Genomic DNA, 22,301 nt, shown 5'->3' with positions numbered 1-22,301 from the left:
ATACCAATTGCAGATGTAAAAATAGCACAATTATGTTTACGTGAACGTGTGATGAAGGCTCTTTCCACCCTCTATAAGCATCAGTTTCTCCAAATACGTGGCGCCTTCACCTTCCCCTCTATGATTACAGTGGTCGCTCATGGTGAATAATAATAATTCCCAGTTTTCTACACTAAGTTTCCTCTGCTGTACACTGGAAAATGCCTCTTGAACAGAAAAAAAAAAAAAAAAAAATTACGTTGATTTACTTTCATAAACATTATTTGGACGAGTAATTCTGACATTCTTTTGTAGGTAAGTTTCCTTCTGCTTGAAGATGCCGCTCTTTGGGAATATCATTGTAATTAAGCGGAATGGGACGGACGGGATTGCTTTTCCACTCACTGCAAGTTCTTGTTTATTTGGAAGGTGAGAATTAGTTGAGTGCTTGTGTACATCAAAATAATATTAGTGATATTTTTCCTGCGTATTATGTACTTTGTACTTGCAAAAATAAATGCTTGTTTATTTGTGAATGATGCTCAGGGGAGAGAAGGTGACGTTGGACTAAGGTTAATTGTAAGACTAAAAGGCTGAACTTAATTTTTGTTGCTACTTTTTGTCCTTTCTTGGCCAGAACTACTGTTTTCATCGGTTTTTTTAAAAAGTTTCTGGGAAAGGGATTGGCACTAATACCCAGTTGACAAGCAAGTGATTGTATTCTTTAATCCTGAGGCAGTTTACAGATAATTGACTTGTGAGGTGAGGTACAGGTGTTTGACCATCTTCATTATATCAGTGCTCTTCCCAAGTTTGTTTGGTTGTTTTTTTGTTGTTCTCCAAAACCTCAGTAGTGTAATATGTCAGCTGATATCTAGAATTAATATTAGAAATTACTAAGAACTCATACCTCCTCCTCCAATCTTGGAACTCTCTTTGACTTATGTAGTTGAGTGATAGTGGGTTTTGAGGTTGATCCAGCTATTTTACGTTAAAATATAATATTAATATACCTGAACAGTACCTATGGAGACTTGACTAGATGATTTTGCTATAAATAGGCTTTAAATAAAATGTTTTTACTTCTTTTAGACTAGGTCTGTTCAGCACTTCACTGACTGATAGGTATCTTAAATAACTAATTATTCAGTCCTGAGTCAGATTCCATAGTGAAAGTTTATGGGAAGCGCTTCAGTGCCAATAATACTGTTCTTTGATGATACCTTGTGCTATAAAGATGAATTTCTGCCAGCTACATCGGGGAGAGGTGTCAGGAGGTTCTGTGAACAGCAGCTCTGCTGTGACAGCTGCTGTGTTTGCTGCCCAGGACCTACAGTGTGTCAAAAGCATCAGAGATTACCTTAAAAAAACCCCAGACAAACAAACCACAACAAGAACAACAAACTATGAACAAACAAAACCAAACCTAACCCACAACAACTGAGTCTGAACACTCAGAAACATGGTTTTTACTTACTAACAACTTTTCAGAAGGCAGCTGTGACCTCCAGGTGAGACCAAAGGTCCATTGACCCAATATTCTGTCTCTGAGAGGGGTCAGTAATGAATGCTGAAGAGCGAGCTTAGGAGCACATGCTGGTATTTTCTAAAAAATATTCCACAGGTCTTCGGCAACTTGCAAGTCAGGGGAACATGTAATCTCAAACCACTGGGTATCTGTTGTAGACGTGTCTCTTTTAGCTGGTTGTGTGTGGCTTTTTTCAGAATTAGTGTATTTGACATATTTTTTTCTGATATGGATTCTCTGATATTGCAAAGTGTGAGCTCGTGTTATTTTTTGCCACAATTGAAAGACTTGAGTAGTTAATTTTCTTTATGTTGCCACATTGAAGAAAGTATCGTGCTGCTGTGTGATGGTGAGCTGAAAAGTTGGGAAATCACGTAATTCTACAGCAGTCAGATTTTTCTGTCTTTTATGTGTCTTGAAACTCGGATTGTATTTTCACCCACAGGAGAACAGAATGTGATATTCGCATCCAGTTGCCTCAGGTCTCGAAAGAACATTGTAAAATTGAAATAAATGAAAACAAGGAGGTAAGATACATGTATTTTAATGACACGTGCATTGCGTTGTTGCACCTCATCAGACCGCTGAAATGTTTGTTTTCTTCTTAGGCAATATTGACTAATTTAAGTACAGTAAATCCAACGCAGCTGAATGGTGGTTGTTTTCAGCAACCTGTGCCTCTGAAGCATGGAGATGTGTTAACTATTATTGATCGTTCTTTCAGGTAAGTGCCGGTACCAAACTGTTAACGCCTCCATCCTAAAGTGTATTCTGCAGGCAAACAGCACAGAGAGCTTTGTGGGAACAGGCCACAATTTTTGATGTAGTTAAAGCCTTTAAAGGTGGATTTGTATGTAATGTTGGGAGAGGACAACTGTTGCAAGGTCATGTATCTTAATAATGGGAATTTAGTCATTAGCTCTTTGACAAAAAAAATCATTTAAATATTTCTTCCAGATTTGAATATCCTCTCCAATCAACTCCAAGAAAGAGGCGTTCTAGATCTCCAAAAGATGAAACCCTGCAGGTAATTTTGTGGCCATATGCTTATTTATTACAAGTACATTGGTATTAGTAGAATCATAGAATAAAATCCTAGAACCATTTAGGTTGGAAAAGACCCTTAAGATCATTGAGTCCAACCGTTAACCCACACTGCCAAGTCCACCACTACCCCATGTCCCTAAGAACCTCATCTACTTGTGTTTTAAACCCCTCCAGGGATGGTGACTCCAGCGCTGCCCTGGGCAGCCTGTTCCAATGCCCCACAGCCCTTGGGGGAAGAAATTGTTCCCCAGATCCAACCTCAACCTCCCCTGGCGCAACTTGAGGCCGTTTCCTCTGGTCCTGGCGCTTGTTCCTGGGGAGCAGAGCCCGACCCCCCCTGGCTCCAAGCTCCTTTCAGGCAGGTCAGAGATCAGAAGGTCTCCCCTCAGCTCCTGTTCTCCAGGCTGAACCCCCAGCTCCCTCAGCTGCTCCCATCACCCTTGTGCTCCAGCCCCTTACCAGCTCCGTTCCCTTCTCTCAACTCTCTCCAGCACCTCAAGGGCTTTCTTGGCATGAGGGGCCCAACACTGAACAGTTTTCCATTTCCTTGTTCTGTTTTATTAGGAATATTTTTTTTAGCCATAGACTACCTTTCTGTTTGAAAACACAAACTCCTTCAGATAAATACTTAATAATTAATTTGAGACTTGTCAGTTTCTGGTAATAGATACTTAATAATCTGTGATGTTACTAATATGGGTAAGCTATTAAAAATTAATCCTTAGCTTTTTTGAAGAGAGGGTAGGATGCAGGAAACGCAGAGTGCACGCGCTGGTAATCCTTGTCCTTTGAATGGGGAAGTGTGCCCTGGAGAATAAGCCTTTTTTTTTTTTTTTCTGAAATAATCTGTTCTATATGCTAGTGTGCTGATGTATTGTTGGAATTTATAAATATCGAACTAAACCTACCTTTTAATAAATTATTTTCATTAGTTTGGTTTTTTTGCTCTCAGCAGAGTTTTCTCCCTTAAAGGGGATGGTGTTAGTTTGTGAGTACTGTGGCTATTTAAAGAAATTTTTTAATTATTATTATTTTAATCTTTTATTTAAATAAAAATTTACTACATCTTACAAGAAGGTGAGATTCAAATGTGCCTATATCTATTCCTTATGGTACAGCTGCTTTTAATAAGCTGATAATTTCAATGATAAAACAAGACTTAAATTCTTGCTATGTAGAGCCCCAAATGTGTTATTGGTCGATGTTCTTAAATTTTGAAATATTCTAGTATTTCATTTGAGTGTATTTAATCCTGTTTAGTAAACCATGTGTATACTTTTATAAATCTAGTGGTTTTCAGTGTACAGTTGAAAGCTAAAGTGTAAAATATTTGTTGCTCTGCTGTAATATTGTACAAATTTACAGGTTCTTCATGTTCAGCAGGTGGCAGAGGTGGAATTATCACGCAAACAAACTTCAGGATCTAAAAGTCTTCATGCTTCAGGTTAGTGCTTGTTTTATGGGGGGATTGTTTTCTTCTTCTCCCTGAACTGCATGAATTCTTAGAGGAAAAAACAAGGTTGGAAAGAGCAAAAGAAATGTATTTGAAGACTTTTGAGTCTGAATGCATAACACCTTGCTATGTTAGTGGACTATCTCATATTTAGATGTTGTGATTTACCCAAGTCCTGCCAGAAGATATCCGTTTAATTGCATCATGACAAATGGGCAGCAACAGCCTGGAATTGGCAAAATCCATATGTATTGCTTTAGGTGATTTGTGCAAATTCCGCTTATGAAGATTATAGCTAAGAAGGGAGTTGAATACACCAGCTTTGCAAACACAATACAAAAGTCAGGTGAAACTGATACGCGAAACGATTTCCTCTTACATTTTACTTTCCAGGAGTATCAAACAACTATAACATGGCAAACTCACCTTTGTAATTAAAATTTAACTTGCAGTTCTCTGCTGACCTAGAACACAGCTAGATCACTTTTGAGCTAATATTGCATTAGCTCATGTGTTCTTTCCTAATAACAAGTTCTACAATTTTGGAGGTATGCAGGAAGGGTTAATTTTGCTGATTGAAATAATAGTTTACAACAGCTGTTTCATGTAGAGCCGCTAAAAATCTTCTAGAGCTACCAAGTCTGGACAGTTAAAGACCATAGAGTGGTTAAATGCCAGGACTTCACCTTCCCATCCTTCTTGCCCTAAGTAATGCTCCTTTTCATGGGAAGATACAAGATTTGTGAATTGGAGGCTATATATCTACAGCCAGGTTTGATTTTTGTGACAAATGTTTGTTCCGGTACAAAAATCCCCCGGCTGTTTCGAATGCTGCATTTCAGTGAGTTGTTGTCAGCGCATCTGTACTCCCAGGATTTGGGTGATTGGTTCCCCAAAACGATACAACAGTCTTTGCTTTATTGTTCTATAAACTTCAAGGGAACAACTTGGAACAGCTCGGTAAAAAAAAAAAAAAAATACTGAAGTACTTGTCTGCAGTTGTGTAAAGGCTTTCATAGGAAGATCTAATTTCCTGGTTTTTCCCCTGGTTTTCTTTCCCACTCTCACTCCTTCTCCCCTTTCCTAGGAGATAACTGACAGGCTTTTCCTTGTACGTCAGGTTCTTCATCTTTACCTTGTCGTGGGGAGTGATTTAGGGTTCTGCCTACTGCAGAACAACATTTAGATTTCTGAAAGAGAAGTGTGACTTTTTGTTTTGTTCAGCTGTAGACATTTATGGTCCAGAGCCTTGCAGGTACTCTTTTGTCTGAATAAATCCTTTCTTAGCAAAGTGCAAAACAGGCCCCATTTTGCAGATGTCTATAATGTCTCCGTGTTAGCCTTGGGTCATTATTTTTTCCCCAGTCAATTCCATTCTTCCCAGCAAAGAGCAAACTGGGCCTTATCTTGCAAGTGTTCGGTGTAGTTTGCAGTTGCTTTTGGTAAATATGAGCAGAACTTTACAGCTTAAGATTTAGGCAAATCCAGTTTACTAAGTAACATGAAGCAGGGAGCATATTAAAAATCATACAGCCTTATACTTGTAGATGACTCCTTATATTTAGTGTGTGTTTACTTAAGCTAAATGTTTCATAGGAAACTTAAACCGTGCTCATCCCCTGACCTGTGAGCAGTAAAACCATCGCCATACAACTTATTTAGCAGAGAGCGCTCAAAGTGGGCTCATCCAGGCTGTCAGATTTATAGAATAAAGTGATTGACTTGTAGTCAAATCGCAGACAGTGGAAAGGTCTGCACGAGACTCCTTGGACCTACAACTTAGCGATATTAAATGGTTTGACTGGGGGGGGATCAAGTGCATCCACTACACACCTTTACATAGATTATTTTCCATCACAATTAAGAACAGTCAACATGTATCAGCATTTGTGCCAACTGGCAGTCATGCTGATATAAAGTAGCGTTGAGAAACAGACCTCATAGAGGTATAGATTTGGTTGAGGTCTCAGCTTCTTGTCGCTTTGAAAGGCACCTTTTATCAGATGGAATTTGTTTGCTTGCGTATACCCCTTGCTCGTGGGAAACGCAAAGCAAAGCGTGCCGCTTCAAGAAAAACAAAAGCATGGAATAGCAAGTGCCTGCCCGAATATGGGATAAATTCCACATTGCAGCCTAAAATCTCTGTTAAACATTTCAATACTAATGCTTCTGTTATGAGAGAAATTATTATTGTTACAGGGCTTTATTTACAGTACTGTATCCTGGACCCTGGTTGACTGTCTTGGGAGAGCAAAGGAAGGAATGTTTATCTGTATTTATGGGACTTAGATTTGTAGCTCTGCAAGTTTTAAGTAACTCTACATCTGTATTACCTTTTGTTTTGCTTTGCTTTGCTTACTTTGTAGGTAATGGTGAGTGTGAAGGAAAACACGCCAATGAAAATAAACAAAATACAGAGGAAAATATTTCCAAATCTGTACCCGTCAAACTACAAACACCCAACTCTTCACACAGAATACATCAATCTATCAGAAAGCAAAATGAACGATCTCCCTTTAGTGAACTCTATGAAAAACTGAGACATGAGATTAAAGTGAAGAAACCTCTGCATGAGGGAAATGAATCCCAAAAAGCTGCAAAAGAGGATGGTAAGAGTGTTCTGCCAGAACCAGGTGCTCGAATTTCCTCATCAAGTTGTGTTTATGATTTGGGAAGCCAGACCAAAGAAAAAGAACTAGGCAGAAGTGAAAACGTGGAAGAATGTAAAAGAAAAGTAGAGCAAGACGTGATCAGTTCAGAACTTAATCAGATTTCGGCTGCAGGAAGTGCTGCCAGGAAGAGTTTTACCAGAAGTCCTCGAATTTGTGGTTCAAAGGAGGTGTCAAGAGATAGTGGTAAAAGAAGTGACATGCAGGATCACAGTGAGCCCAGTACAGTGGTGGGGAGATCTAAAGATACTGAAATTACACCCAAAGCCAGTAAGGAGAAGGATGGAAATGCAGCATTTTCCCGGAAGCTGTGCTCTATACAATGCTTGGATTATCCATATAAAGCACACAGCTCTACAACAGCATTAGATAAACCAGCACCAACAACTAACAGGGCAAATGTTTCTGGAGTAGATAAATATGTTCTGTCTACACCAACGTCCAGAAGGAAGAGTCTTCAGTCTCATTTCATATCACCTACCAAAGAAACTAGCGGAATGAATCCTGTAAATACCGATACTCCAACAACTCGACGAGGTGTGTCATTGAAACCTGAGTCTGTTTCAGAAATTTCAGCTGAAACTCAAAGGGAAGATTCGGTTTGGAGAAATGAGAGCCCCAAACAACTGCCTTTGGAAGAAAACAAATGCTTGAAACAAAGAAGAAATAGTAAACAACGCACACCAGGAAAACTTGTGCAAGATGAAGTGCCGAAAGAAATTTATGATAAGGCAAATGCTGTTAACTCAAAAGAGGGACGTTCTGAAACTCCTGCCTCTTATTGTAATTCCAAGAGTCCCAGAAGAAATAACAGGCCAAGTCAAGAATTATCAAACAAAAGTTTCCGTTCAGAGAAACTGGCTTGGGAAGGGTTAACACCAGAACTGGTGTCTCCTGTGAGTCAGAAATCTGGCTCTGGAAGAAAGAGGAGTCGGGCACAGAGCCCTGGACTGCGATCAGGGGAAGCTCTGGAGACAAACGCTGGTCAAGAGCATCACTATACGACCACAGACAGAAAAGACGGTGGAACTAAAGAGGAGGTGGCCACAAACGAGGGTCTTCAGAGACAAGATTCGGAAGATGCCGGTGTTACAGGACTTCGTAGGTTGTCATCAAAGAGAAAGTCATCTGGAAGTCTGACTGTTCCCAAAGACAACGTGACTGGCTCAGAAATGAGCATTTCTGGCCTGTTGGCTGGAGAAGAATCAGGTAAATATGTTTAATTCCCTGCCTCATTGTTTTTGTATTTGAGAAATTCTCTGAGCATTTTTATGAGAATATTTCTACTTACATATAATGTAGAACTTGCTGCTGAGCTCTCAGTTCTGAAATATTTATTATGTAGTTATATTTGACCATAAATCTGTACAATTATATATGTAAAAGTTTACTTGATTGGATATATTTATCTTTAAAGTAAATTATCTTCTGATATGTTTCCAACTTTAAAATGCACGAGTAAGCACTCTTTGCTATGCTGATTAAAACATTGACTTGGATTCTTCAAAATATACAAATATTTTCCATTATTATTTTTAGGCCAGACGAAAAGCATCTCTCAGAAGAGGAAAAGTGGGGATTTGTTACTTCAGCCGTTAGGAAAAAGAAAGAGAGTGTCTTTTGGTGGTCATTTAAGCCCAGAACTTTTTGATAAAAGTTTGCCTCCCAACTCGCCTCTGAAGAAAGGGGCGATTCCTGCGAGACAGAGCGTTCCCTTCGGAAACTCGCCACGGGCTGTGCTGAAAAAGTCTCGGGGATCGAAGCTTTTTGCGGCCCAGGTAAACTTGAAGACTAATCAAGTTGCTAAGACAATGAACAGAATTTATAAATTCTAAGATATTAAAGAATAGTTGTCAACCTTGTTAGATGTATGTTGGGAAGTGGAGATTTTAGTTGCAAATTAAAATGGTATTGGAAATCGGCAAATTTGAATCAGCATTTTTTAGCTTCTCCATTGTAAGAAAGGGCTCAGCTTACGCTTTATATCTACCTGTGTTTATACAGATGTGTTTTTATTCACCTCACACGTTATAGCTCATCCTCATGCGTACGCAGGAATATATTTGTGTGTGTTTGTGCTCTGCAACGGTGTCTACAAGCTCCAGTTTACCATAAATAACAGAAAACAGTTATTTCTTGGCAGATTGTGCAAACTACTGCCACGTGGTTTGGCTAAAAGTTTGAAAATATTTGCTGCCGATTTAAGCTGGTTAAAATGTGTGTAGTGTACTTGATGTGAACAAAACTGTTCAATAAAGTAGTGTAATAATTTCAGTTAGTTTGTGCAGTTGAAGTTGCATTTGTCTTGTGAGACTCTTGAGATCTAAAACTAGTTGCAAGTTTGTTTTCAGACACATAAGGCTTTTTAAAATGATCTGATGATGTTTTATGCTATAATGCTTACTTCTCAGATGTTGATGACCGTTTGTAGTTCAGCTATGTGCAGTAACAACTTTATGTATCTTTTTTGTTTTCCTACCAGGAACTTTCTGAACGCTCGCAGAAAGAAAAAATGTCACCGAAAAATTTGCCAACCCAGAAGTCCCCAGCCGCCTCATCCCCTGTCTCTGGGAAGGCAACACCTACATTTACTTTAGAGTCTCCAGCAACTTACACAAAAGGACGTTTCTCCATTTGTTGCATCACGGCACCGTTACCGATTGCAGAAGAGAAAGATGCTGTTGCAGAAGACGTGAATACAAAGGAGAAAAACAGTGCTCGAGTGAAAACACCTAAATCTTCTCCCATTAACCAACACGATAAAAGCATTTTAACGGCTACACCTGACAAGTTAACGAGAAGTGCACAACTTGCTTTGAAGGTCACTCCCCTGAGGAGGAGAAGCAGGGCTGTAGCTGTTTTCAACGCGAAAAGAAGAAGTGGGGCCTCTAGTGCCAATCTACTAGGTTTGTTTCAGCAATTAATTTTTAATATTAATTTTAATGCTTTAAAATACAGGAACAAAACTGAAGCTGGCCATTATTTATTATGCATAGGCCACCAAATGACTGGCGTATCATCTGGTGGTTTTTGGACTTGTTGGGAGCAACTGGGGATTGCAAAGTGTTACATTCTTCTGTATTCATAAAACAAATTACTAAAACGTATAAAACCCGTATTTAGAACACAAATCTTAATGTTCAGAAGTTGAAAAATGGTAGACTTAAGGTTTTCTTTGCAAGGTTAGTTGCAATACTGATCCTTCAAGTCCTTGGAGTTCAAGTAGTATTGAACTAAATCAAATCATATCGATTACGTCAATTTTGATATGAAAACATGTACTTTATAGCAATCTAGCTCCAGTTTGTTTTCTTTGTGCCTTTTTTATACACCGTTGGCAACCTTTGTCCATGGACTAGACTGCACCTAAGTGTTGACAGTGGTATATGACAGAATTAAAAAATAGGGTGATACCTAGGTGTTAATTTGAATATTTTGAATCGGAACGTTTGAATTTGAATGTTGAACAATGATTTGAAATAGTTTTGACAGCATTGGAAGCTTTATGATGGGGAGCTCTGGTTCTTGACATTTTTGTCTTGGAAGAACCTTACAGATAAGGCATCTTTGTCTTCTGTTTTCACAAAGTAAATCAATTTCACTCTTTCAAAATCAAACTTAAAGCTTACACCACCATTCACCTAGGAATTTTGATGACTTTTTACTATCTCCATTTTTTTGTAGTATCATTTTAAACTTTCGAATGACATACTACGTACAATGTCTCAATGATGGGCTCGTCATTATTATTACATGATGAGATAAAATCACAGGCCTTCACAATACTTACTGGTTAATACAGCTGAAAGTGATATTATTCTTTTAGAGAAATAAATGGTTTTTTTCGGTGACTTTCGTTGTTACATTCATTTTAATACCAGCAGAGTACTTCACAAATATTAATGACATACCACTTTTCACCAGCTCTCTGTAATGTGTGAGTGATTTTCAACATCAGTGTATCAGTTTCTTCTGTAAAATGAAAAGAACGCCACAGTTCTTAAAAGTTTTGTATCCAAAGTAAAACACTTCATGTTTCTCCAACTTCCACAGGAATTCTGACCGGAGAAGAATAATATCCTTTTCTTCAGGAACGGCATTCCCCTTTTTATCTCTACTTAAAAAACATAATGATTAAATGTTAAATCTCATGTCCCACCAGGGAAAAGTTCAGGTATAATAATGAGCAAGACTGAAAGGCTCGTGCCAAGGTTCTAGTGAGAAAGGTTATTTCCTTACAAAAAGAGTGAGGATGGAATTGGGTCAACATTCAGTTCTAGGATTTAACACCTATTTAACGCTGTATGAAGCTTTTTGTTGTTGTTTTGGTGGGGAAAGCAGTGCTGGGTACTTGGCCCCTTGTTAAACTTCAGCTGAAATCGGGTCTTCCAGTTGAAAGTGCTTCACAGAGCACTTCAGCTGTTGTCGGATGAGACAGCCACCAGTTTCCTACGCCTGACTGCAGCAAATCCATTGGAATCATGAAGGAATAATTGTGAACTTCCATGTATATGGCTGAGAATTAAGGTGGATGTTTCTCTTTTGCTTTCTAGTTGCCAAATCTTGGGCAGAAGTGGTAAAATTAGGTGTTGCAAGACCTCAGTCAAAGACTGTTAAAAAAAGTGCCCGAAAAGGAAGATGTGTAAAGAAGATAACCAAATCACCAAAGGTATTATTTTTCTTTTTTTTTTACATATTTGTATTTTTTTGTTTGGTTTAGGGGGTTTTTTTTTGTATAACCACAAATCAGCTTGCATGTATTTTGCTACAGAAGCTGGACACTTATGAACTTTTAGTATGATATTAAATGGGTGTTGATGTCTTTGTCACAGCGTATGAGAAATCTGGATTTTATATGACAGGAATCTTTGTTTACTATTTTATTTTTCTCCTTTCCTCTTTGCAGACTCCAGAAAGAAAAATAAAAAGTCATTTTAGTACAGGCCACGCAGAGTCACCTGCTACGATAGTTGTAGGTAGAGCTTATTCCACCGCAGTCAGAACGGCTGGACGAGTCCCTAAGGTGGTAAAAAATCCTATTTTGAAGCTAAACATGAACATGGACGAAAGCTTCACAGGTAAGTTTTTCAAGCCTGCCGCTCACTCTGCCAACTGTGTAGTTCTCTTATCAATACTTATGCTCATTTCTCTGAATATAATTTGTAGGAATGACTGAAATGTTTCAAACTCCCGAAGATAAGAGTGGAAAAACTTTACCTTTGGCCACTGTTCAGAAGGCTGATTTTACGCCAACATGCACTGCGATGGAAATGTCCGACTTGCACACTCCTGAAGAAACTGGTATGTTTGTTATTCGAAAAGAAAGGAAATGATTCAGTATATTTAGGGGTCGTTGTGTGTCTGCTGCTTGACATAGTGAGTAGTCTCAGCCTCGATGTATCGAGATGAAGCATCTGGCAAACCATAAAAGCCACCATTGATTTTTAGCATATATTAAAAGACATTTTTGTAGCTCCAGTTAATTTTTGTGTAGCTGTTGTTTGTCTATTCATTCTATTTGATATGAAACTTCAAAAATGTTGCAGTATTGTGCCAGGCAACTCTTGTGCTGAAGCACAGCCCTTTCTTAATCGGTTGTCTCTGGATGCATTTAAATCCAGTGACAAATTTTCACGGTTTAAAGTGTCAGGTTAGAAGGATTTGTATTAAGATGGTACTTTGTGCATCTTTTGCTAATAACCTTGCAAACCAGTCATTGTGTCACTGCATAACTCAAAATTCTTGAAATTAAAATCCTGGTTTTTTGTGCATCCGGGTAATGCTGTTAGTCATGGGGTTTAGTTTTATGTAGTCCTGCGAGGAGCAGGGAGCTGGACTTGATGATCCTTATGGGTCCTCTCCTACTTGAGATACTCTATGATTTTATGATATAAATTTTACAAAAATCTCTTGTTTTTTGCCTCCTTGGTGTCAGAAAGGTCAAATGTATGTTCTTTCATGTGAAAAGTTCTGATTTATGTCTGGTATTGCTTCAAAACACAATGGAAGTTGCAATTAAAAACTCACACCACTAGAAATTTTAGAACACGTTAATTTTTATATCAGATTAAATAAGAAAAAATAATCAAATTTGTTTATAGTCATTTTTAAAAATACATGCTGTGCTTTGTAGAAACTAATTACTAAATCAATTGTTGATGTGCATTTTCGGGTTTTGGTTTGTAGAACACTCTGGTTGTTTGAGTCTATTTTACTTAAACAACAATTAGAACACTTGGATTTTCTGCTTCATTTGTTTTCCAAATTACATAACTCTCTGTTCCTCATTTCAGGAGAGATGATGGTGTCACCGTTAAATAATTCAGATGCTTCAGAACAGAAACAAGACAGTCCGGGCTTTTGTCACTTCCTGAGAGAGAAGTCTCTCAAGTCCATGTTTGATGCAATAGCCACAAAAACTCCTGAAAAAGGAAAAGCTGTGCTGGAAGAAAATATTAGTGTGGATAGTCTGACAATTCCAGACGAGTGTGCGTCTCGGGTGAAATCGGGAAGTAAAAGGAGGACCCCAAAGCAGAAGTTGGAGCCACTTGAGGTCGTGTCAGGCCTCAAACAACTTTTGAGGACCCCAAAGCAAAGGTCAGAACCAGTAGAGGCCTTGTCGGGCATCAAGGAGCTCATGGAGACCCCAAAGCAAAGGTCAGAACCAGTAGAGGCCTTGTCGGGCGTCAAGGAGCTCATGGAGACCCCAAAGCAAAGGTCAGAACCAGTAGAGGCCTTGTCGGGCGTCAAGGAGCTCATGGAGACCCCAAAGCAAAGGTCAGAACCAGTAGAGGCCTTGTCGGGCGTCAAGGAGCTCATGGAGACCCCAAAGCAAAGGTCAGAACCAGTAGAGGCCTTGTCGGGCGTCAAGGAGCTCATGGAGACCCCAAAGCAAAGGTCAGAACCAGTAGAGGCCTTGTCGGGCGTCAAGGAGCTCATGGAGACCCCAAAGCAAAGGTCAGAACCAGTAGAGGCCTTGTCGGGCGTCAAGGAGCTCATGGAGACCCCAAAGCAAAGGTCAGAACCAGTAGAGGCCTTGTCGGGCGTCAAGGAGCTCATGGAGACCCCAAAGCAAAGGTCAGAACCAGTAGAGGCCTTGTCGGGCGTCAAGGAGCTCATGGAGACCCCAAAGCAAAGGTCAGAACCAGTAGAGGCCTTGTCGGGCGTCAAGGAGCTCATGGAGACCCCAAAGCAAAGGTCAGAACCAGTAGAGGCCTTGTCGGGCGTCAAGGAGCTCATGGAGACCCCAAAGCAAAGGTCAGAACCAGTAGAGGCCTTGTCGGGCGTCAAGGAGCTCATGGAGACCCCAAAGCAAAGGTCAGAACCAGTAGAGGCCTTGTCGGGCGTCAAGGAGCTCATGGAGACCCCAAAGCAAAGGTCAGAACCAGTAGAGGCCTTGTCGGGCGTCAAGGAGCTCATGGAGACCCCAAAGCAAAGGTCAGAACCAGTAGAGGCCTTGTCGGGCGTCAAGGAGCTCATGGAGACCCCAAAGCAAAGGTCAGAACCAGTAGAGGCCTTGTCGGGCGTCAAGGAGCTCATGGAGACCCCAAAGCAAAGGTCAGAACCAGTAGAGGCCTTGTCGGGCGTCAAGGAGCTCATGGAGACCCCAAAGCAAAGGTCAGAACCAGTAGAGGCCTTGTCGGGCGTCAAGGAGCTCATGGAGACCCCAAAGCAAAGGTCAGAACCAGTAGAGGCCTTGTCGGGCGTCAAGGAGCTCATGAAGACCCCAAAGCAAAGGTCAGAACCAGTAGAGGCCTTGTCGGGCGTCAAGGAGCTCATGAAGACCCCAAAGCAAAGGTCAGAACCAGTAGTGGTCTTGTCGGGCATCAAGGAGCTCATGAAGACCCCAAAGCAAAGGTCAGAACCAGTAGTGGTCTTGTCGGGCATCAAGGAGCTCATGAAGACCCCAAAGCAAAGGTCAGAACCAGTAGTGGTCTTGTCGGGCATCAAGGAGCTCATGAAGACCCCAAAGCAAAGGTCAGAACCAGTAGTGGTCTTGTCAGGCATCAAGGAGCTCATGAAGACCCCAAAGCAAAGGTCAGAACCTGTAGAGACCTCGTCGGGCATCAAGGAGCTCATCAAGACCCCCAAACAAAGGTCAGAACCAGTAGAGGCCTTGTCGCGCATCAAGTATTTCCTGAGGACACGAAAGCAAAAGTCAGAGCCAGTCGAGGTCCTATCAGGCATCAAGCGGCTCATGAGAACCCCACGGCAGAAAGCAGAGCCAGTCGAGGTCCTGTCAGGCATTAAGCAGCTCATGAAGACCCCGCAGCAAGAGCTGGAACCTGTTACAGATGAAATTGCCTTTAGAAGATTGCTGAAGACTCCAGTACAAGAAAAGGAAGCAGGAAAAGCTGTGGCAGGTGTTACTTTAATCGAGAAAACTCCAAAGCTGAAATATCAACCGGTAGAAGACATGATTGGGGTCAGCCGTCTTTTCAAGACACCAAAGGAAAAAGTGGAACCCATAGAAGACGTGTTTGGTATTAGCAAACTAGTGAAGACTCCGAGGGAGAAGAGTCAACCGGTTGATGATTTTGTGGGTCTTCAAAGGCTTATGGCAGAACCCAGGTGGAAAAGTTCCAATTTTGATGTGGACTATGTTGGAGTTACGGAAATGTTTGATACACCAGAGGAAATTAAGGTAAAATACTTTCTTTAGCTTTTGGAGATAATTTATTTAGACTTTGAAGCCTGTGGTTGAAATGAATTCTTAGGCCTCCTAGTGTGACATCTTGTATGTTATGGCACTTCAAATATGTCTCACCTGTAACCTCTGGAGGAAAAGCTGCCTTCTAGAAAAGCATCTCATGTTGATTTGAAAACTATAAAGATGGCAATCTTTTTTTTTTTTCTGGTCATTTGTTCCTGTTATGTTTAAAGTACTCTTTAAATTGCTTTAAAACTATAATGCAGCCCCTAAGGCTTTCACTCATCGCTTCCTGAACCGATATCTATTTTATAGAGGTAGCTAAATCATTGTTCATTTGCCTGTATGTATTTTCTTTGAGGGAACCCTAAATAGCTACTGAGGTTGCTCTGGGTTACCGTTCTGTCACCACTCCTGTCATTTTCGGATTTTATTAGTATTAATTTTTATGTTAATTCCCAGATCCATAGGTAAAATGTCGAGCTTAGCGCTCACTAGTATAGTACTACAATAAAACACGACAAAATACTGAAATGATTTGGCTTCAATACCACAAATTTGTTTTGAGCACTCATTTAGACACTTTTCAGCCAATTTAATTTATACTTTTTAAAACTCTGTGCAGTGTTTCTTTCACTTCAAAAACTGCTACACTAGCTCAGATACCAAGTATTAAGTTTGATATGTTTGTGTGCTAATATCAAATGCAGCTATGAAACTAAGTTGATTTCATATTAGAGAAAAGTATTTGACAAAACTTTAAGACATTAATTTTGCGTTGTTTGGCTCTGTTGTTCCTTGTCCTGTCAAACGTGCACTTATTGATTATTGTTTATTCCCTTAGGTCAGATCAGTAAATGTTATGGATTCTAAGACAGACAATACTGCACCTCCTTGTACTAATTCCAGTCATCAGAACGGTAAGTACAAATACTTTAACTAGATGAATAATGAATATACAAGGCAATAGATGTTGTTATGAATTTTTAACATATGTTTTAAAAATTCTAAAATACAGAATGCAAAGCGTACAGAGCTCATGGAGCAACCACCAGGTGCTGGAATTCTACTGGTGTTGAAGTAACAGTGTAGTAGTTTGTTGGTGTGATAACGTTGGCGCCTCTAAACACGCCAGTGTAAAAATACCTGATGTTGAGGTCTTTGCTTAGAATTATCTTTGCAAAGAATTTCAAGAATATAGGTTAGACCTGTGAATGCTGCCTACCAAATAAACCAAACATCTTTGGTCAGAAGCCTGGCCTTTAATATAGGAGTTGGTTTAAAAACTTTTTTTTCTTTTTTTGTCTTTTCTCTCTTTTCCTCCTCCTCCTCCTTTTTTCCTCCTCCTCCTCTTCCTTCTACTAGTAAGTGTGTTTTTTGTTAGATTTTTCTTCTAGCAAGATGGCTTTGTTAGGAAAATCAAAACTCCCAAATACTTTGATATGCATAGTAATGTATACCTTTTGTTTGTGCTCTTTTCTATGTAAAAACTTTGAATGGGAAAAAAAACCCCACCCTGTTTTAGAAGATAAAGGAAATATTTCACAAGGTGAAGCTTCTCAACAGAAGGAATCAACTAGTGAAGAGCAGCCTACCCAGAGACCAACGAGGGGCAGACTGAGGAAGACGGGACCTCCTGCTTCAGCAAGGCAGCGTGAAAAGGATTTGAATGTAAAAGAATTGCAAGGGCTGGAAAAAACCACCACCCAAGAGGAGACAGAAGAGACCAGCACTTCAACTTCAGCAGCTAAAAATAAAGGAAGAGGAAGGAGAACAAAGCATTGTATACAAGAAGAAATTGTTTCAAAGCTCCCTGAGCAGGAAGAAGTTGAAACTGTTTCATTTGTGGAACCACATGGAGTTGCTCCAAGACCAGGAAGAGGTAAAAGGAAAGAGCCGAAGGAGTTAAAAGTTTCAAGTGAGAATCTTGAGTCTAGTGGCCAAACTTCTTCAGTGCTACGAAAAGAACCTGCAAATATGAATCAGATTTTGCAGGAACACGGCATCAGTGACATAGTAGAAACTGAAGGTGATCCAACCGTAAACACAGTAAGTGTGTCTGGTAGCGTTCAACATGAAAATGTTCAACCGCAAACAGGTTTAAAAAAAGCTGAAAATGAATTTAATGAAGGTGGTGGAGAAGACAGTGAAGAAATCTTTCTGTCACCTGGGAAGAGGTCTAGAGGAGTGAAAAAAGTAGAAAACACAGACCTACTGATTCCACCTAAAAGAGGAAGAAGAGCTAAAAATGACCAAGTCAAACAAGCTGCTCCAGAGGACATTCGTGGGACAAGGAGACTTCGCAAAGACCCGTCAGCAAAGGTGATACAGAAACATGAACAGACTTCCGACAAAGATGCTGAGACTGCCACAGCAGAAGAATCTGAAAACAGAACTGAACTTGAAATAAAGACAACAGAGAGAAGGGCGAAGTCTTTAAGAAGTGTTAGAAAACACTCAGCTGAAGCAAAAGCAGACATTTGTGAGACGGCACTTGAAAATACACAAACCATTCAGAAAACTCAGGAAACTTCAGCTAAAACTGATAGTGAAACACAATCACACCTCAAAAATGAGATTAAAGTGTCTCAGGGAGACGAAACAGCAAATGCTCAGGAAAATATAACAGAGGCATCTCAAAGACTAAAGGCAGAGTCGCCTTCTGGAGGCACAAAGAAAATGCTGGTTACTGCTCTGAACTTGGAAGCAAACTGTAGTGCAGTAGGAGAAACAAACAGAACGAGAAACAGGAGAGGCAAAAATGACGCATTGGAGAAAAAGACTGTAAACAACCTAGAAATAATTGCTCCCAAATTTAAGTCGGAAACAGAAATGGATGAATCTTCCCTCAAAGATTCTTTGGGCTCAGCTTGTGTCAAGAATCCACACCAAGTCACAAAGGACCAGGGTGACCCAGCTGGCACATCAATACCTGCTGCAAACAGTGACAGTCTTGCTTGTGGCCATCAAAAGCGGACAAGAAATGAACAGAGAACACTTAAAACAAAGCGAACTGCAATCCTGCAGGAGAATCAAGCAGAAAATCACGGAGTGGCTTCTAGAAGAGGTAGAGGTAGAAAAGTTCAGTTTGTACTTGAAGAAGCCAGTTCTAAAGCGGTTGGAGATAAAAGTTCACCTGAGGATGACAAAGGAATGACTCACAAAGACGGTCAACATCAGACTTCGGAAAATCCTTCTTCACAAGTAAGGAGGAGCAGAAGGAAGCAAGTGGATTCCATGCCACAAATAGCTTGTCCTACCTTTATGGAAAAACAAACATCAAATGCAGATCACAGTCAAGATGAGGCTTTTGTAAAGGAGCAAGATTCAGCTTTGGGAGCTGCTCCCTCTTCAACAGAAGAGCATCCGCTGAGACGAGGGAAGAGACGAGAGGTTGCTGCAGCAGCACCAACATCAAAATCTCTTCCTATCAGAAAAAGACGTGGGTTGCTAGAAGGCGATGATAAAAAGACAACTGTGAGAGAAGATCAGAATCCAGCTTTGGGAAACCAAACTTTGCAGGCAAAAGCAAATGCATCAGCAACGGGCAAAAGGAAAAAGATTGATCTAGTGGCAGAGGCAAAAAGGTCATCTCCTCCTCAGGGACAACATGACTTGTCAGAAACTGCTGATAAAGAGGAGAGTACTAATGAAGAACAGAATGTGCCTTTGGAAACAGTGTCCTGTGCAAATGAGAAGCCATTAGGAAGGGGCAGAAGGAAAGCAACTGCTCCTGCATCACACACAACTAGTTATGTTTCTCTTCGAGGAAAACGTGGTTTGCCGGCAGATAAGGGTGGAGAAGCGACTCCTGAAGAAGCTCAAAATGTTCCATTAGAAACTTCTGATTCATCTGTAAAAGAAAATCAACCCAGAAAAGGCAGAAGGAAAGAAAATGTCATCTTGTTAGAAGCCACAAGTTCTACTTCTATGCAGGGAAAACAGGGCTTATCAAAAGCAAGTGGCAGAAAGAATAATAGGGAAGCAAAAAAGCTCAATTTGGAAAATTCTGCTTCCCAAAAAAAAATGGATCTTTCAAAGGGGAACTCAAGGCAAACAACCACTTCACTGGCTGGTAGTTCCACCTCACTTCAAGGTTTGCCAGAAGATGGTAAGAATGAAACTCTTGAAGAACCACAGGATGTACTTCTGGAAGCAGCTCCATCCGCAAAAGAAAATCCATCGAGAGTGGGCAGAAGGAAAACAATTTCTTCCAAACCTGAGGAAACAAGTTCCACTTTTCTCGGGGAAGAACTTGCCTTGCCCCAAAATAGACGTCAAAAGAGGATTCTTAAAGAAAGCGAAGATACGTCTCTAGAAAACAATTCATCTCAGGAAAAAACAAGGCAACTGAGGAATAAAAGGAAAAAGGTAGAATTCCAAGCAGAGGCAGCTACTTCAACTTCTATCCGTAAAAACAATGACTTGCCAGAAAACGGTGACGCTTCAGAAACTCAGAATGTGCGTTTGGCATCCACTGGCTCTGAAAAAATTAATCAGCCTGGCAAAGGAAAAGGGATCAGCCCTGGCCAAGCGGCAGCTTCCGCTTCTCGCAGGACGAAATGTCCCTTCCCAGCACATGACTTGGCATCCAAAAAACCAAAAACAGGTGAGGCAAGAATCTGCTTTCTGTTTTCTTGCTCAGTTATCTATAGGTAATGTGTATATTACACATTGTATAATGTTTATATTGCTGTCGGCTGCCATGTTCTGATGTCTATAATACAGCAAGAAGACTTAACGAAAGAGGATCTATGTTATCTTATATAAACAAGATGTTTTTCCTCAATAGAAGGGATTAGTTTTATGGGATGTGATGTATATTCTTCCTCTGCTGGGGTACTCAAGCATCTTTGTGCTCTGCTGTGATACATTCTCTCTGAATTCCTAGCAAAAAATTGTATTTTAAAGTAAATACAGTGACTGACTTACATGCAGAAGACGGTAATGACAGAACATGAAATGACATCTTTGTAGCACCAACTATTCATCTTGTTTTGCCCTAAATACCACCTGAGCTCCTGCTTTTATCTCTAGGTTTTGGACGACCTTTAGTGGTCATCAGCTGGTTTCTGAAGTCAATACTAGAAGGGCTTGTACCATATTTGAGCTAAAAAGACAGGAAAAGTTCCACACGTCTCCCATTTCCTCCTTTACTCTTTTGCTCTTTACTCTTTCTGCCAATACAACTCTTGCTGCAGACACCGAAAATCTTCCCTAGAGTTTTCGGCTTGATGTGATGATACCTAATAACTGCCATGACGCAATTACAAAATGTTATCAAATACATGTGTGCAAATGGAAATAACAATCTCTAGAGCTACATATTGAGGAATTTCCTGCCAAATTGTGTTAAAAACCTTACCGTGATTTGACTGTGCCCTTTGTTTTATTTTTGACTCTTTCCCGTTGCAAATGTTTATCCTCCTATGCCGTGTGCATCTCTTGCCGTGTATCTTGGTTTATGGAGTTTTATTTTGTTTCCCTTTACACATGTGCTAGTTCCAGCTTCCCGACACTGCTGTAGGTACTTGCCAAATGATTCATCTCCTCTGTTGCTTTACTGCCTGCCTGGTAGTTTCTTTTCCAGGGAGATCATAATTCCCCACATGGATTTCGGTGGCAGTTTCTATGTCTGGCACTTGGGTTGACGTTGATCTCTTGGAGCAGCTGAACTTTTCTGTGCTGTCTGATACTCACACAGGTGTCTTGTCTTCTCTTTACACCTAAATCCTGACTTTCCAGCTTTGTCCGGAACATAAAACTGTTGCTATATATTCATTTTTACAGTAATTTTCTTTTAGCGTTGGATACGTTTTAGTTCTACGGATCAGTAGAAGGAGGTTTAGCTAAAATGGGAGCTAATTGGTTTTTGTGCTCTCATTAATGTTAACCTACTTTCAGAAATAGCTGCTAAGTCCTCAGGGATCTTTCTTAAAGGATATTGGATGTACAGAAATATGGGGTTTGTAACTGGTTTGTTGAATTCATAGATATAATCTTTGGAATGTAGTCATTAGGGACATCCCCTTTAAAAACAATGTAACTGAAGATTGAGTTTTGTATAAAATGTGTGATTTTGTGACACAAATTTAGTTATTTTTTTGTATGTGTGTACAGAGAATGATGAAAACGGAGCGCTACAGAAAGGAAAAAGAAACAAAACCAGAGAAGAACCCGGCGAAGAGGCTGCGAGGGCTGCTGGAGGGACGGACAGGAGGACAAGATCAAGCGCAAGAACAAGAAAAGAGTCTGAACAGTCACAGAACCAGCTTTGAAATCAATTCAGTAATTGAAATTGTAGATTTTTTTAATGTGAATTGATTTGCACTCAGATTTTAAGCTTCCAATTTTGTAAAGCAATCGCTGAATTATGATATTATAAAAAAAAAATATATTTTCATTGTTTACAGCTACGGCGTAGATACCAGTTTTAGCAGATTTGTCTGTGTATAGTGGTTCCTAAACCATGGGGTGCTTGTGCAAAACTGCAAACGTAAAAATGATTCTTTTTGTACCGGTGTTTTATCCCCCTTTTTCTGTTGAGCAGTACAGCAGTCAGGAAGCCATATTGTGTTACTGCCAGTTGAATTCTAAGCTATTTTCTGCTTGAACTTTCATGTGCTTAAGTCTTATCTTTCATTACAGTTCTGTAAATATTCTTTAAAAAACTATAGATGTATGAGCAGAACTATTATGCTGGAATTTTGATAATTTTTTTTAAAAAAACCTTAAGTTCATTGTACTGAAAAGTGCAGATTTGTAAGTCATTAAATTTTTAAACAATTTGGGCCTTGCGTGTTTTGTGTTCTTAAGAACAGTTAATGTGTAATTTCTACCATCCTCTTACGAGCATATTTCAAAGATTCATCTTTCCCAGCCACAATGACACATTTTTGGAACCGTGCCGTGATTTTTCTGCAGCGCAGGCGCTTCTGTTGTAAAGACAGATGGAGCAGCATTTCCGTGAGTAAG

At 40.0% G+C, this 22,301-nt stretch overlaps 1 protein-coding gene across 1 annotated transcript; it reads left to right on the top strand.

Moving 5' to 3' along the window:
- The first annotated feature begins 316 nt into the window (after window positions 1-316).
- MKI67 (marker of proliferation Ki-67) lies at window positions 317-21,604 on the top strand. Its single transcript, XM_065638963.1, has 16 exons — window positions 317-408; window positions 1,953-2,034; window positions 2,116-2,231; window positions 2,465-2,534; window positions 3,920-3,998; window positions 6,374-7,885; window positions 8,216-8,454; window positions 9,180-9,582; window positions 11,230-11,345; window positions 11,583-11,754; window positions 11,843-11,977; window positions 12,970-14,249; window positions 14,850-15,320; window positions 16,171-16,246; window positions 16,852-19,935; window positions 21,447-21,604. The coding sequence occupies exons 1-16, from the start codon at window positions 317-319 to the stop codon at window positions 21,602-21,604; spliced, it is 8,085 nt and encodes a 2,694-aa protein (XP_065495035.1).
- The last annotated feature ends 697 nt before the right edge of the window (window positions 21,605-22,301 follow it).

The sequence above is a fragment of the Caloenas nicobarica genome, chromosome 7 (genome assembly GCF_036013445.1).
Source record: "Caloenas nicobarica isolate bCalNic1 chromosome 7, bCalNic1.hap1, whole genome shotgun sequence".
Taxonomy (NCBI): Eukaryota; Metazoa; Chordata; class Aves; order Columbiformes; family Columbidae; genus Caloenas; species Caloenas nicobarica.
This window is presented reverse-complemented; position numbering and strand designations above follow the sequence as displayed.

Coding starts and splice junctions, on each gene's coding strand:
- MKI67 (XM_065638963.1), top strand. CDS start 317: ATGCCGCTCTTTGGGAATATCATTGTAATTAAGCGGAATGGGACGGAC. Junction 8,455..9,179: donor CGAAGCTTTTTGCGGCCCAG/GTAAACTTGAAG, acceptor GAACGCTCGCAG/AAAGAAAAAATGTCACCGAA. Junction 9,583..11,229: donor CTCTAGTGCCAATCTACTAG/GTTTGTTTCAGC, acceptor TTTGCTTTCTAG/TTGCCAAATCTTGGGCAGAA.